This window comes from Haplochromis burtoni, unplaced genomic scaffold (genome assembly GCF_018398535.1).
Source record: "Haplochromis burtoni strain Fernald_Lab_line unplaced genomic scaffold, NCSU_Asbu1 Contig_108, whole genome shotgun sequence".
Taxonomy (NCBI): Eukaryota; Metazoa; Chordata; class Actinopteri; order Cichliformes; family Cichlidae; genus Haplochromis; species Haplochromis burtoni.
The window spans coordinates 640,202-654,182 of NW_024582469.1; the positions used below are offsets into that span (position 1 = coordinate 640,202).

At 40.1% G+C, this 13,981-nt stretch overlaps 1 protein-coding gene across 1 annotated transcript in view; it reads left to right on the forward strand.

Annotated features, from left to right (window-relative positions):
* The first annotated feature begins 4,377 nt into the window (after window positions 1–4,377).
* Window positions 4,378–13,981, forward strand: part of atrnl1b (attractin-like 1b) — a 70,622-nt gene continuing 61,018 nt past the window's right edge. Inside the window, exons 1-8 of the mRNA XM_005928152.3 lie at window positions 4,378–5,550; window positions 7,496–7,579; window positions 8,706–8,819; window positions 9,139–9,267; window positions 9,502–9,710; window positions 10,410–10,584; window positions 12,968–13,055; window positions 13,371–13,632. Coding sequence (XP_005928214.1) covers window positions 5,300–5,550; window positions 7,496–7,579; window positions 8,706–8,819; window positions 9,139–9,267; window positions 9,502–9,710; window positions 10,410–10,584; window positions 12,968–13,055; window positions 13,371–13,632 — 1,312 coding nt within the window. The 5' untranslated portion in view covers window positions 4,378–5,299. The remainder of the gene's footprint in view (window positions 5,551–7,495; window positions 7,580–8,705; window positions 8,820–9,138; window positions 9,268–9,501; window positions 9,711–10,409; window positions 10,585–12,967; window positions 13,056–13,370; window positions 13,633–13,981) is intronic.

A 13,981-nucleotide genomic window follows, 5' to 3' on the forward strand; every position in this document is an offset into this window, starting at 1 on the left:
GGTGTGTGCACCTGACTAAACGCCAGCAGGCTCTCCCCATGGCTTAAGTGGAGGAGATCTAAGTCAAAACTGAATAATATTGTTTTTGGTTCTTGTATGATCATGATTTAACCTCTTTGAAAAATAAACAGTGGTTCTTCAGATTTCAAAGAGTCTGGGTGGCTCGCGTGAAGGTTGAGGATATTCTAAGGCAATACTTTTTGAGGCAACTAAAACGCTGTCTACCAGACTTTTGATAGCCTGGAAAAAGTTTTGATAGAATTTTCTTAAAGGATTATATTCTGAATAAAATCACCAACAGTTTGGATTGTAAGTATTGTCGCGAAATCGATCAATGTAGAGCAGTGTCACAAACCACGGAGGCCCCAGAAAAGTGCAATCAAACGTTGAGTTTATTAACAGCCCGGAGAAAACATCAACATATGTTTTCTGACCAAAATACATGTTGTGGACACTTATAAAGCAGTGGGGTACATGCCCCCCCCATGGCATAAATGACAGATTAAAATAGGTTCCAGACATTAGTCACAGTTCGTACATCTTTAATAGCAGACATAGAACTTCTCTTTTCTATAACACCTTCCATACAAGGTAATAAACTTCAAGCCTTCAGGGTCTCTGAGGCTAATTATTGACTCTGATCATCTGTTACCAAGTAGAATAAAATATAGTAAGACACCAAATGAGTTAAGGCCTCAGGCCGGACACATTCCTAGATTATATGTATTATATGTACTGTAAGCATGCATTGCAGTAATCCTTCTATGTTCTAGTTTCCCTCAGCATGTATCACCTGGACAGTCACGCCAGTGAAGCTTAAGACCCTCAATGAACTGAACATCAACTCAAAATAAGCACAGATATGCAATGTGTATAAAATACTTCTAACCGTACTTGTAATAAAAGTTAACATAATGGAAGGATCCTCAAATGGACATCTTCAATAAACAACTGTAATGCAGTATCAATACTGTGAGAAATATTATTAGATGAAATAATGCTGTAAAGAATGTTATTAATGCAGTTATAATGATGCAGATTATATGGCAGCAATAAAATAATTTCTGTATCTCCACAGTATCCAAAATACACATATTAGATTAACCCTGACTCTAACACAAACTGGGATGAAGCTTATAGTTTATAAAACAGGATTTCAGCTACTCACTTCCAAGTACTTGAATGATGGAGGCTGTCTATATGTTATGACAACATATAGTCAACAATGTGTCTGAAAATATGAAAAAGCTGTAAACTGCAGTATAAATGAATGTAAGGTCAGTTTCTGGAGGAATTTCATGCTGCACTTGTTAGTAATGTAGCATAACTGTGCACAGTTTTCTGTCTTAAAGGAAAACCAGCAGCTCACCCTGTATAGATAAACATTATTGCAAAATCTGTTTTAGTGTTGCTGTTGATGATGCATTAATTAAAAGAGGCTTCGTCACATTGCAATATTCGTTTACGTGTGGCTGTGCAACAGTGGCACCTGCAGGTGAAGCTGTGGAAGTGCAGAAATAAATCTGTTAAACAATTGCTGTTAAGGATTTGAAATCAATCAGTTATCATGTGATTGAATTGCAGTTTTCCAGCTTTAATTAAAGAGATTTTTAGCATTAACTGTTCACACAACCCCCACTCCATTTTTAGAGGACTTAATAATAGGACTGTTTTAATACTTGGATCAATATCCTTTGCAGTCAGTGACTGCCTGACATCACCAAATGCTGTGGTTTCGCCCTTGAGATCTTCTGCTGGGAATTTACTGCAGCTGCTTTGACTTGCTGCTTTCAGACTTTCTGTTTTTGTCTCCAGCAACTGAAAAAAGGTCCATCGGCTATACTGTCTTAGTTTTTTGTCCATTCACACTGGTTTGCTGTATTCGGTTCAATCTGAGCAGAGTATAGCAGTTTACATGTCAGAATTTATCCTGCTGCTTCTATCAGCAGACACTCAATCAATAAACATTAGTGGCCATGAGTCACGTGACCATACTATCACATTGCCACCATCATGTTGTTTCTTTCCTCCAAGCTTTTCTTCCTATCATCCTAGTACAAGCAAATCTTAGGTTTGATCTATCCAAACAGTTTTTTTTTCTTTCTGGGAGCTGTGCAGACTCAGACTCTGACTCTGAGTGTAACCAGCGGTTTGCACCTTCTTGTAAAGCCATTTGTCTTTCCATTCATGAAGTTACCTCTTCATTGTAGACTATGTCATTGATACACCTGTTTTTGAGCATCCTTGGTTTGGTTAGATGTTGTGAAGTAATTTCTTTAACCCATGTTAACAATTCATGCACTTTAGTGGTCTTCTGTAGTCTTTGAGATTTTCTGCTATTGCTGAACTCCCTAGTGAGTTCTTTCTGTTTAAGGATCTACTAGATTGTTGCACTGACATTTCTTTGGGCCTCAAATTTAAAATTACAGTGAAAAGCTGTAAAATGCAAATTCAACACTCTGAATGAACTTCACATATTCTGTCTGTTTCTGTCTGCACGGTTGTCATGAAATAACAAGGGAAGGGGCCTCCCCTGGCTGTGAAACTGCTTGTCGGGCAGTTGTCTGATTAATTTTGAGGCTCTGAGAATGAGAGGCTGTATAAAATTGGCTGCAATTCCTGAACAGTCAATGTAAACTTTTTGTAAAACTCAAACATTGATTTAGTTAAATTGCACTGTGGTGGTGTACCAAGGCAAAACTACAAAAATGTAGTTATCCTTCAAACATTTGAAGGATAAATGACTTTTAAAAAAAGCTGCGGTCACACAGTGACCTCGTCACTGATTTATTTTACCAACCATGAGTGTCAGAGAGTAATAAACTCTTTACAGACGAATTGATCCGGCAGTATACGTACTTAAAATGCAGAGGTTATACGTGCATAGCAGAGCTGTGAAAAATTATTAAAACCAAATTGTTCAAAATCATATGCAAACCTCAAGTTTTGCTGAATTGTTTTTCCACCACCACCTCCAGGATAATAATGCCCAGTAAATTATAGCAAAATGTATGAATAGAATTCAATAAAGTAATGTGGCATCGTTATCAAAACTTTAGCGCTTTTATTCATTTTATAAACATTTAGGGGATGCAAATCAATTAATTAAAAAAAAAATCCACTGACCCTGCTAAAGATTATGCTGCAAAAAAGAGGGCAGATGGAGGTTGCAGTACAGTTACCACTCACACAAACTAAATGATCACACTCCAATACTACTGCACAGCCACCATAAACCATACTGCCCCAAGTGTGCAGACTGGCTGCCAGGAAACTCTGAAGAAGACAGAAGGGCCATGATTAAAAATCATTAGGACAAATCACCAAGAGAACAAACAACAGTTTAACAGTTAAAAGTGTAAAATAATCAGCACTTGACTAGAATTGGAAAGAGAGAAAAAAAAGAATTAGACTCAGACATAGCACAAATTTAACTACTATAAAAATATCATGGGTTTATACACATATGTGCTCAGTTAATACCAGAAATTCTTGTCCACACAGCCCAGGCAGCTGTAGGTTTATGATTCCTGAAGAACTGCTTTGAGATTAGTCTCTCTGTCTCAGCTATAGTAAAGCATCCAGCTTGAAAAAAAAATACTTGTGTTTAGCTTTTCCCTTAACCCACCAGCACCTACTGCAGCAAGTGCAAAAGCACCCGGGAGTGCCAAACCTTAAAATTCAACTCACCAGTGGTACAATTACTGTACACATGTAGCTTGGGACACTCTGTTCAATCAGCCTCCATCATTAAGGGAGACAAAGAGGCCTCATTACACCTGATGCATGACCTTTTGTACACCAACTATTCCCAGTATTTCTGAATCCCCTAGGGATGTAAGAAATATCGTCCATTACACATGGACTACAACATGTGACTGTTAAATGTGACTGCAACATACCATCCACTGTTACTTTTATCTTTACATGTATTTTTGCATATATTACCTCTAGTAATAAACAAACAAACAAACAAAAACAAAACACGTTTGGAAAAAAAATTCAATTATTTGCGGTACATCTACTAAATAACTAAATATAGCCTAAACATGTAAGTTTTGCTTCAGTTTTGTGTATTTAAACAAGGTCAAATCACATAAGTAATGGGGGGGGGCTTTATTGTTTTTTTTTTTTTCGTTTATTACACGTGGAGAGAGATGTAACAACTTTTTGAACAGTGATTATAATCACGTGACAGCTGTTCCGTACGTTACTGGCTTCTGCCTGTGAGATGCTTTAAGAATAAATAATATGTCAGCGGGACTCAACAGTGTGCTTGACCTTATACAGCTTAATAGAATTTAATTGCCGCATAGCCTAGTTATAAAGATTTCCGACACTCTACCTTTAAATGAACTCCATTCCCGTACGCATGCGCAGGCTGTGTTTGGTTTTTCTTTAACCTGAGGAACTGTCTAGTGTCGCTGCGCTAGCAAATCCATCGCAGCTGTAGTTCTTGTCATGTTTTCAGAGCAACGGCGTAGTTTTCCCCCCCACTGGAGTACAAGGACACAACACCAGACAGTGTCGCCAAGGAAATATACGTTTAAGGATGCTGCAGTCGTTTTGGGAATAGACTAACAGGACCAACAACAGTTCGAAGTGTTTATCCAGCGCTCTCTCCGGTCGGCACGAATAGCACTGCTGTTTCCACATCGCAGTCACCACATCCATGTTCACTGCGGCAGCCTGCTCTCCGGGTCCTGGGCTTCAGACGCTACAACCTCTTTGTTCGTCTGTGGAAAATATCCGGAAAAGTGTTACGACCTGTGGAAGGACTGCCGTATGTTAAAGTGTGCATCCCCTTTTCAGTCCGTGGGATTGTTTACGCATTAAAATGGCTGCTCAAATGGCATTTGGGAGAGAATGGTATTGAATCAATGCAGTAACGTTAGATTACCGAGCAGAGGCTAGACAGCCAATAAGCTACATATGCTAACAAATTTAACTTGTCAAAGTATTAATCGACTAGGCTACTTGAATAGCTTTAATTGATGGTCGGCTTTTTAGCTAGGTTCTTCCAACAAGAAGTAGGGTGAAGGGAATTCCTCCCACTCCAAATCTATGCATGCGGTTAACCAAGCAGCTTTTGTAAACACTTAGCTAACATTGCGACTTCTTAGCCAATTTTCTCCCAAATCTTTGTAAGCAGGCTTAGCTAAAGCCCTTCGTTTAAGTATGCACATCACTCAGCGAATATGCAGGACTTTTTCGTTATAATTAAAACATCCTAAATATCCGAGGCTTTCTCCCAAAGTAGACCTCAAGGCCCCGGTTTTCGGTGGAGAAGGGGGGAGAAATGGATCCTGGGAGAAACTGTAAACCTAAACTCTTTACTTTTGGACCCAAGCTGACCATCCACAGTGATTTGCGAGGTATCAGCAGATACTTGTTGGTCTACGTTTTGTTTTACTTTGTACTGGTCACTCATGCATCCCCGGCGAAAGCGTGCGAAAAGAACTGCCTCTCTGGAAAATGTATCAACGGCTCCTGCGTCTGCGACCGGGGATGGGTGGGAGACCAGTGCCAGCACTGCCAGGGGAGGTTCAAGTAAGTGCCCTTAAAATTAAATTTCTGTGTCTGATTGCTTGTAAAGTGATCTGTTTATACAAAAAGTAGGTTAGGAACCACTTTGACCCAGTCTGCCTGCTGTTTATCCTTTAAACAGCAGTGTCGGGGAGGATCGTTTAACTGGACAAACACACCTGTGTTCACTCAACTTTTTTTTTTTTGGGGGGGGGGGGGTATTGATGAGAAAGTGATTGCACGCCACAGGCAAACTCACTTCAGTTTTATTAACTTTAAAGAGGTCCAGCTTTAGTAATAGAAAACCCATGCATTCATTACTTATCATTGCGTCCTTCAAGTGTAAAGTTCATAGATGTTTATTTATACAAATGCTGTCAAATGCTTGATCTTAAATGTTTTCATGCCTTTTATTATTTGTCATGTTCTCTCCCATGCAAGGGGGGCAATGTGTAAAGAGCCATGTTGCCATTGCAATGTTGAGTTCAGTCGACACATGAGAGCATGGGGTAGAAAAGCATGACTGTACCATGTCATTATTGACTTCGCACCTCGCTTGCTGATATGGATTCCAGATACAGTCTTTAAACAAATGAGTACAACTGGGTTTTATTTTTCTGAAGGCGGAGCTCGCAGTGGATGCGAGGAAACATCTGTCATCACCTAGCTTTAACCATAATCCAACTGAGGATGTGACTGATATATTTATCAGCTGTTGTTCCTCTGCTGATCTGCACAGGAAGTTATCAAGGCTATATAGTAATAAGGCCACTAAGTCAAGGCTTGTGTGCAAAGTACTAAAGGAAGGAGGCAGAGACAAAGTGACAAAACGAGGAAAGATTAAAATGTTCGCAATATATAATAATAACGATGTTCATCTTCACAGACGCTTATAATGACCTTTTGACACACTTAAGGAGCACTCTGTGGAACAGAAGTACCTCGATCACAGTAATTACCCCTCTTTCAATGTGCCCTGGGTTTGCTATAAGTTGTCATCAGGCATGCTGTCAGAGAGTAACCTCCCATCAGCAGCAGACACACAAACTGTAATGAATCTTTATCTTTTAGACTCTGTTATCATTAGGAATAGGAACATTTACACATTGCCGCCTAGCACCAACAAGTGTGAATTCCTTTCTTGAAGGTGGATTGCAGATTAATTTCTTGCTAGTGCGGTGTGGTTGATGAAAAGCACACAGACTCTTGATACGCTGAAGGACAGACTAGTGTTTCCCTGGATACGCTCAAACCTACACGGCCAAAACTGTTTGATAGTTAATTTGAGTTTAGTGTTCACCTTCAGGAGTTATTTATGAGACTGTAAATACACCTCAGCCATATCTTTACCCTAATGTCTGCTTTTATGATGCATTATTATCTGAAGCTCATACACATCATCTGTCTTTATGAATTACAACCAATCTTTAGTCAGTTATCGTGGAAAAATCGAACCAAAATATAAGAGGGGATGGGGGGGGATTTAACTCGTATTTCTTTTGATATGGGACAGTGATGTATTGCCATTTAGAAGTTCTCTATCATTGTGACACACTGCTAATTTGTTTGGCACCTTCTCAGGAGACAAGTGATTGGATGTTTTGGTTGACTGGGACTTTTCTTGGGGAGACAGTTATTTTCTGGGGTCTTAAATTGAACCTTTGGATATGAATACTGTGTGTTGTGCTGTGTTTGGACACCCATGTCAACATTTATGGGCAGAGACAAACAGACAAGACATCTTTTTAGAGAAACACCAATAGATCTATCTGCGTACAAAATATTTGATTGATATTACAACTTAATATCAATTCAGAATCGCATATAACTTCTCTGTCAGACTCGAAAATTTGTTTAAAAGTGATAGGGTGACTGATGTACGTACCAGTCAGAAATCTTTTTTTCTTCCCCGCAAATACTTGAATTTAACCAAATGTAACTGTGCTGTTTTAATTTTGTGATTTTTCAGGCTGACAGAACCCTCAGGATACCTCACAGATGGTCCAATCAACTACAAGTACAAAACCAAGTGCACCTGGCTCATAGAGGGCTAGTAAGTATTTATGTAAATCATTGTGTTGTGTAGATGCTGGGTATGCAGAATTTATTATGTAGTGCAAACTGATTAATGCAATTAATTGAAGCTCATCAGCATCTCTATGGCGACGGGTATGCTTTTGTTGCTTAGGTAATGTAGTGTAAAGCTGGCTGGCTCTGGCATTTTGAAAGTTTAATATGTTTAACAAGGATCATCATTCAGAGAAAAGAATAACCTTTACCTTACCTGTTGATGCTATTTATTGTCACGGCAACAGCAGCTGCTCCAGGACAGACAGGAAACCACGATTGCAATAAACAGTTTATATTCACTAAGACGGTTCAGCTGAAACGGAAAAAATCATGCAGTGGTATCTGTTTAAAGAAAAAGAAACATTTTTGAGCATCTTGAAGTAGCGCTGGTTCTCAAGCTATATTCCCAAGATTACCCTGTACCCATAAACCATAGCCATTGGGTCTTCAGAATAATTTAGTGATTATTTCTGTTGTTTAAAAGAAAAAGTATATGCCTTTTATTTCCTCCTTAGGGCAATGGAAACTGTGAATTGTGACACATCATACTATATTGAAATTACTCACTTCTCTCAGGGTGTGACCAGGCGTTATTGCTGCTGTAACTGGGCTTATTAGACAGCTAACTGGGGATCTTGATGAAATAGTTGAGTCAGGCCACTGTGTCAGATAATGTTGGGCCAAAGCCAACTAAAGTAATATTGTAACCGAGATGAGCTTCTTGGAAAAGCGTCTTCCCTGTGCAGGGTCACTGGCAATGAAAAGTTTAACAGTCCTTGATCTAAATTCTTACGATAAATTTGCATGCTGCTCATCACTACACCGTGACTCAGGAGATTTAATGGGGCGTTCACTAATCGTAGGGTCAACTGTGTGTCGTGTTAGTGTCCTTCGGTAAGATATTGAACTCAACCCATATTAGCGAGTGTGTAGGAAAGGATGAAAGATGATGGGTTGTTTGCCAAGAAAAGTCATTATAAATATGCATTAATGTGTGCAAAAGTGATTGGAGTGGTCAATAAGACTGAAAAGCACTTAAAAAAAACAGTAATCTAGTTAGCTTCCATTAAAACCTGAACCGTGATTCTATTGTTATTTCTCTTCTTCAGTCCAAATGCGGTTCTTCGCTTAAGATTCAACCACTTTGCCACAGAATGTAGCTGGGACCACATGTATGTCTATGATGGAGACTCGATATATGCTCCTCTAGTTGCTGTTTTCAGGTGAGTCGCTTACGTCTTACTTTATTCCTCGATACAGATGAAATACTTTTACTCTTCTGTCACATTGTAACCAGTGTGTGCACTCTTAACAAATCAGTACTGGTTTGTAAAATAAAAGAATAAATGAAATAAAGTCATGAAAAAAAATTGTTAAAATTTTGGAGTCAAGGTCTCCAGACTCTTCTTCTGTGTTTGTTTAGTCAGACACATGCAACAAAAGTTCAAGTCGACTGCAGAGAGTTACCAATTTCTGCTTGCAATTTAGAACTGGTGCAAATTTCGAGAAAGTAATACTGATTCTTTTTTTGTGTTTCTCTAGCGGTCTCATCGTGCCCGAGATACGAGGTAATGAGACGGTTCCTGAGGTTGAGACGACTTCAGGCTACGCACTATTACACTTTTTCAGCGATGCTGCCTATAACCTCACAGGATTTGAAATATTTTACTCGTAAGTACTTACCTTGTGAGTAATTATCGGCGTCACAATTCTAATGATTAGGTGTCTTTCTAATTATAGATGACAGCAAACTGTTTTCAGGCTTTCGTGTCCTTATAGCTGTTTTTCTAGTGACATGCTAAACAGTTTTTATGTCTCTCCAGTCTTTTTGTTCCACTAACTGATAACACCCCTCAGTCATCCTCAGTCTGTGTTGGAGTACTAATCCAAATCATATTTGTCCAGGATCAACTCTTGTCCCAATAACTGCTCCGGCCACGGGAAGTGCACACCTGGGAACTCAGCTGCCAGCAGAGTGTACTGTGAATGCGACAAGTACTGGAAAGGCGAAGCCTGTGACATCCCTTATTGCAGAAACAACTGCGGCAGCCCTGACCACGGCTACTGCGACCTCACAGGGGAGAAGCTTTGTGTCTGCAATGACAGCTGGCAAGGTGGGAGCAAGCTGCAGATCTTTTGCAGATGCTAAAAAAACCTCTTAAGGTCATTTGGAACAGCTCTACTCACTCTGATCTAACCCTGTGGCATATTTCTGAAGCGGCATACACAAAATTAATTTTTTCCAAAACAAATCTTATATCACACCATCTCTCAACGTATTTTGCAATCAGGTGTGCTAAAGATGGACTCCTCCCACGTGCGCTGCGGTCTGCAAGGCTGCGGTGGTTTTATGTTGTAAGCTTGTGTTGTACTGTAATGCTGATTAGCAGCACGCTGATCAGGCCTGTGCATTATTATGCGCCTCGAGCTGAAGGAAACAAAATTCTTTTGCGTGATGAAACTTGACAGACTCATTAGCTGAGATCTCTTCTTTTTTTTGTCATGGCCTCCGATCGCACAGTCTAACATGTTTACTGACTGTCATGTTTGTTGAATTGCATTCCTCTGTTTATGGGTTTTGAGGTTTGAGAGCAACCCGTTTCCTTTTTAAGGTTTCAGTGGGTAATTATGAAAGTAGCTGGCAGGTGCTAATGAAGAATTGCATCATGCAAATATTAAGTTGCCATGGAGCAGATATAAAAGAGACTATAATATTATTGATTTTGGAGATTTTTGTACATATGAGCGTTGGTGTTTATTGTTCCTGAACTATAATTTCTTTGCTTTTGCTGCTCTCCTGTATGTCCCTGCAGGCCCAGACTGTTCGCTGACCGTACCGTCAACAGAATCTTTCTGGGTCCTCCCCAGCGTCAAGCCCTTCGGCACATCACTCGCCAGAGCCTCCCATATGGCTATGGTGCAAGAAAAGGTCATGTGGGTGGTGGGGGGATACACTTTCAACTACAGCTCATTCCAGATGATTCTTAAGTAAGTAGAGGTTTTTTTCCTCGAGCAGCTTTCTCACTTTGTATGTTGTTGATGTGTTTCTGAATAGAAAAACCACCATTGCTTATTTGGGGTTTTGCTCACACACAATGTATGGCTAAGCAAAGATTTCCTTTTATTCCCCGACAAAAATTGCAGATGAGTTTAGGTGTCCGTGACTTACGTTGTGATGGTGTATGTGCTGCTCTCATGAAGGCCAAATTGAGAATTTAATATTTAAAGTACTTGGATGGTGGTGTGGAAGAGTTTGCAGGGCTGTCAAGGGGCACTACTTTACGCCTTTGCCTAAATATGCTGTGGATGGCTACGGCTCTCTTTTAGTTATTTCCCTTCACTCTGAGACATTAGAGAATGTCTTATACTTTATTCACCAGCTTCTTATTGAGAACAGCTGCAGTGTGTTTTGTCCCAGTTATGCAGAAGTCGTTTGAAATTATCAAGTGGTGACTGTGGTTTAGGTGTCTGTACGCTGGTTTAATATCTGAAAGGTTTGCAGTTAAAATGAAAGTTCATATTCGATGTGCTTTTTATGCATTTATTTATTTTACCCTGTATACTTTTAACGTGTTATGTCTTGTCTCAGATTGTTGTGTATGTGCTGTACTTGGCACAGGAAAAAAAGACCTACTCAAATTTCTTTGGGATTTCTTTTTCTTTTGCCACAGCAGATCATCTTCCTCCTTCTTCCTTCTCCCCCTATCCCTAGCGGCCTCCTCCTCTGTCACACCAACTCTCTGCATGTCCTCTCTCACTATATCCACAAATCTTCTCTGTGGTTTTCCTCTTTTCCTCCACCTCCAGCATCTTAAATTTCTTTGGGACTACTTCTGTAAAAACTGAGAAATATGGCACACGCTCAGAGTTCTCTCGCAGTTTAGCTGACGGTTCATCTTTGTTGCTCAGACGAGCTCTCACCATCTGCTCAGTGTTTGTTCATCACCAGGTGTTATGATTCCTGTTGCTCCTGGAGTGCCTTGTTTAAATTGCTAATGTGTGATGATGTGACCAGGTGTGCTTTTTTTTTTTTTTGTGTGTGTCTTTTTTGGATGTTAATGGCAGCCAACAGTAATGTATGCATTTGCCAGCCTGCTAGATTTTTTGCACAGCAAAATGTTCAGCTCGATTAAATCTAAAGACCTTGAGGTAAACTTATATTAGAAAACAAGACACTATAATAGCGTAGATTTTAACAATGTACATTTTGATTGTAAACTTGCATTTTTATATTTTAAATAATAATAGAATGCAATTAACAATGTTTTATATTATTTCATTTAGTGCTGTCAGCATTAATCTTGTTAATATGACGTTAACGCCATAACTTCGTTAACGCGGCAAATCCCCGTTAGCGAGTTAACACGGCCCCGTGAGAGGGCTGCACACCGCGAATGCGTTAACGAGCTAACCGCACTAATGCGTTGATGCCGTGCAGGCCTTGCATGGGGTTATCCACGTTAACTCGCTAACGGGGATTTGCCGTGTTAACGCGGTTATGCTGTTAACGTCGTATTAACTAGATTAATGCTGACAGCAATAATTTCATTATAAATCTGGAAAATTATATAATGAGAGCCTTGAAACACCCCATGCCCCCCTTTATATTCATCCTGCTTGCTGCAGGTATCTCTGCAGTATAAAGTGGGAAGGCTCCCGTCATCCGTCAGCGAGTTGCTTAATTTAATCGCATCAGACTAAGTTAATAGTTTATCTGCAAATTTGAATGTAGTGTCTGTAGCTTTACTGTACATTGTTGTGTAAAACAAAGGGCGGTGGGTGGAGCACTTACGAAGTTTGCTTTGCTTTTCGTCGAGGTTGTTGATCAGGTGGTTTGATGAAGGATTTCGGCCAGCTCTTGATGGTGATTACAGGAACAAACGCTATTGTTCTGGACGTGATAAAAATGTTTCATTCCACCTGAGCTCACTGTCTCAGTAAGAGCTCCGCCTCTTCACTCCTCGTGGGTTGTATGTAGAGAGACGGCGGCTCCACGTTAAACCGTGACAGCATCATCTTCAGTGCTGCTGTTATCGGTCTTTTTGTTTAAAACCTGGGGCCTGCCTGGGCTTCATGCTGTTTTAATTTTGTATTCACACACACATGCTTCTAGATGTGTTTCTATTGCAGGTCTATGTGGGTGAAACACTCGCGCTTACACCGAAATGACGGAGCGCTACAGAATTTAAACTAAGCATCAAAGCAAAAAAAAAAGATTTTTTTTTTAATTTTATTATTGATCGATGAATCGTTGCACGAATGTTATGAAGCCACAGTGGGACAAAAAGTGAATATGCAAAGGGCTTTTTCCCCCTCTTTGGTGTGTTGGAGGTGCATTTAAAGTGTAAAATTCTGTTTCTTTTCTCTGCAGCTACAACCTCGAGAGTGGCATTTGGAACACAGTTCCCATCAATAGTGGCCCCGTGCCAAGATACGGCCACTCACTTGCTGCCTGCCAGGTAAACACACACAGATTTAGAAAACCACAACAGTGACTGGGAGGGAGGAATATTTGGGAGAAGTGGGAAGAAAAGCAGTCAAATGTGGTTTCAGAAAAGAAAAGGTTGCTTTCAAGCAGGAACTGCTTATTTCTTTGAGTAACTGAATGTTGTAACATATTCCAAACACAGAACTATTTTAAAACAACAGCAGGAGAACAACTTAAAATTATGGAGTTTAAAGCAAACGCAGGCTTGTCCTAGACGCACATTTATGGCACGTTTAGAGATGAGTACATTCTTTAGCTTACTAAATAAATGCCGTCCTGTGTTTAGGATGATATCTACATGTTTGGTGGAAAACTGGAAGCCGGCTGGGAAAACGTGACGGACGAGCTGTGGGTCTTCAATGTACCCAATCGGACATGGCAGCGGAGAAACCCTGTGGTCGGCCCACCGGCCCAAGCTCAGATATACGCCGTGGAAGGACACTCGGCCCACTGCGTCCCGCTGGACAGCGGCGAGACTATCATGCTCGTCATCTTTGGCTACTCCCCCATCTACAGCTATATCAGCAATGTTCAGGAGTACAACCTGAGTGAGTCACAGCTTTCAAGTGCAGACTCTTTCACGTTTTGTTTCTGCTTATCTATCAGCTCTCTGTAGCTTTCCCTTAGCACTGAGATAAATTTAAAAGCCCTGGCAAGCAAACCCAGTATGGCTGTGCTTCCAAACTGCAGTGGATGGTATCCACTCATAATTGTAGACTTCTTTGGGATCTTTTTTTTTTTTTTTAATTTAAAACCTGCCAACAAATACTTTGTGAATCCAAAAACACCATATTTCATGACTGAATTTTTGGATCGCAGAGTCTAAGTGTCCTGTTTTATTTCTTTTTTTTTTCAGTGTAAACAATAAAAAAGTATAAACAGCAGCCATGTAAACCA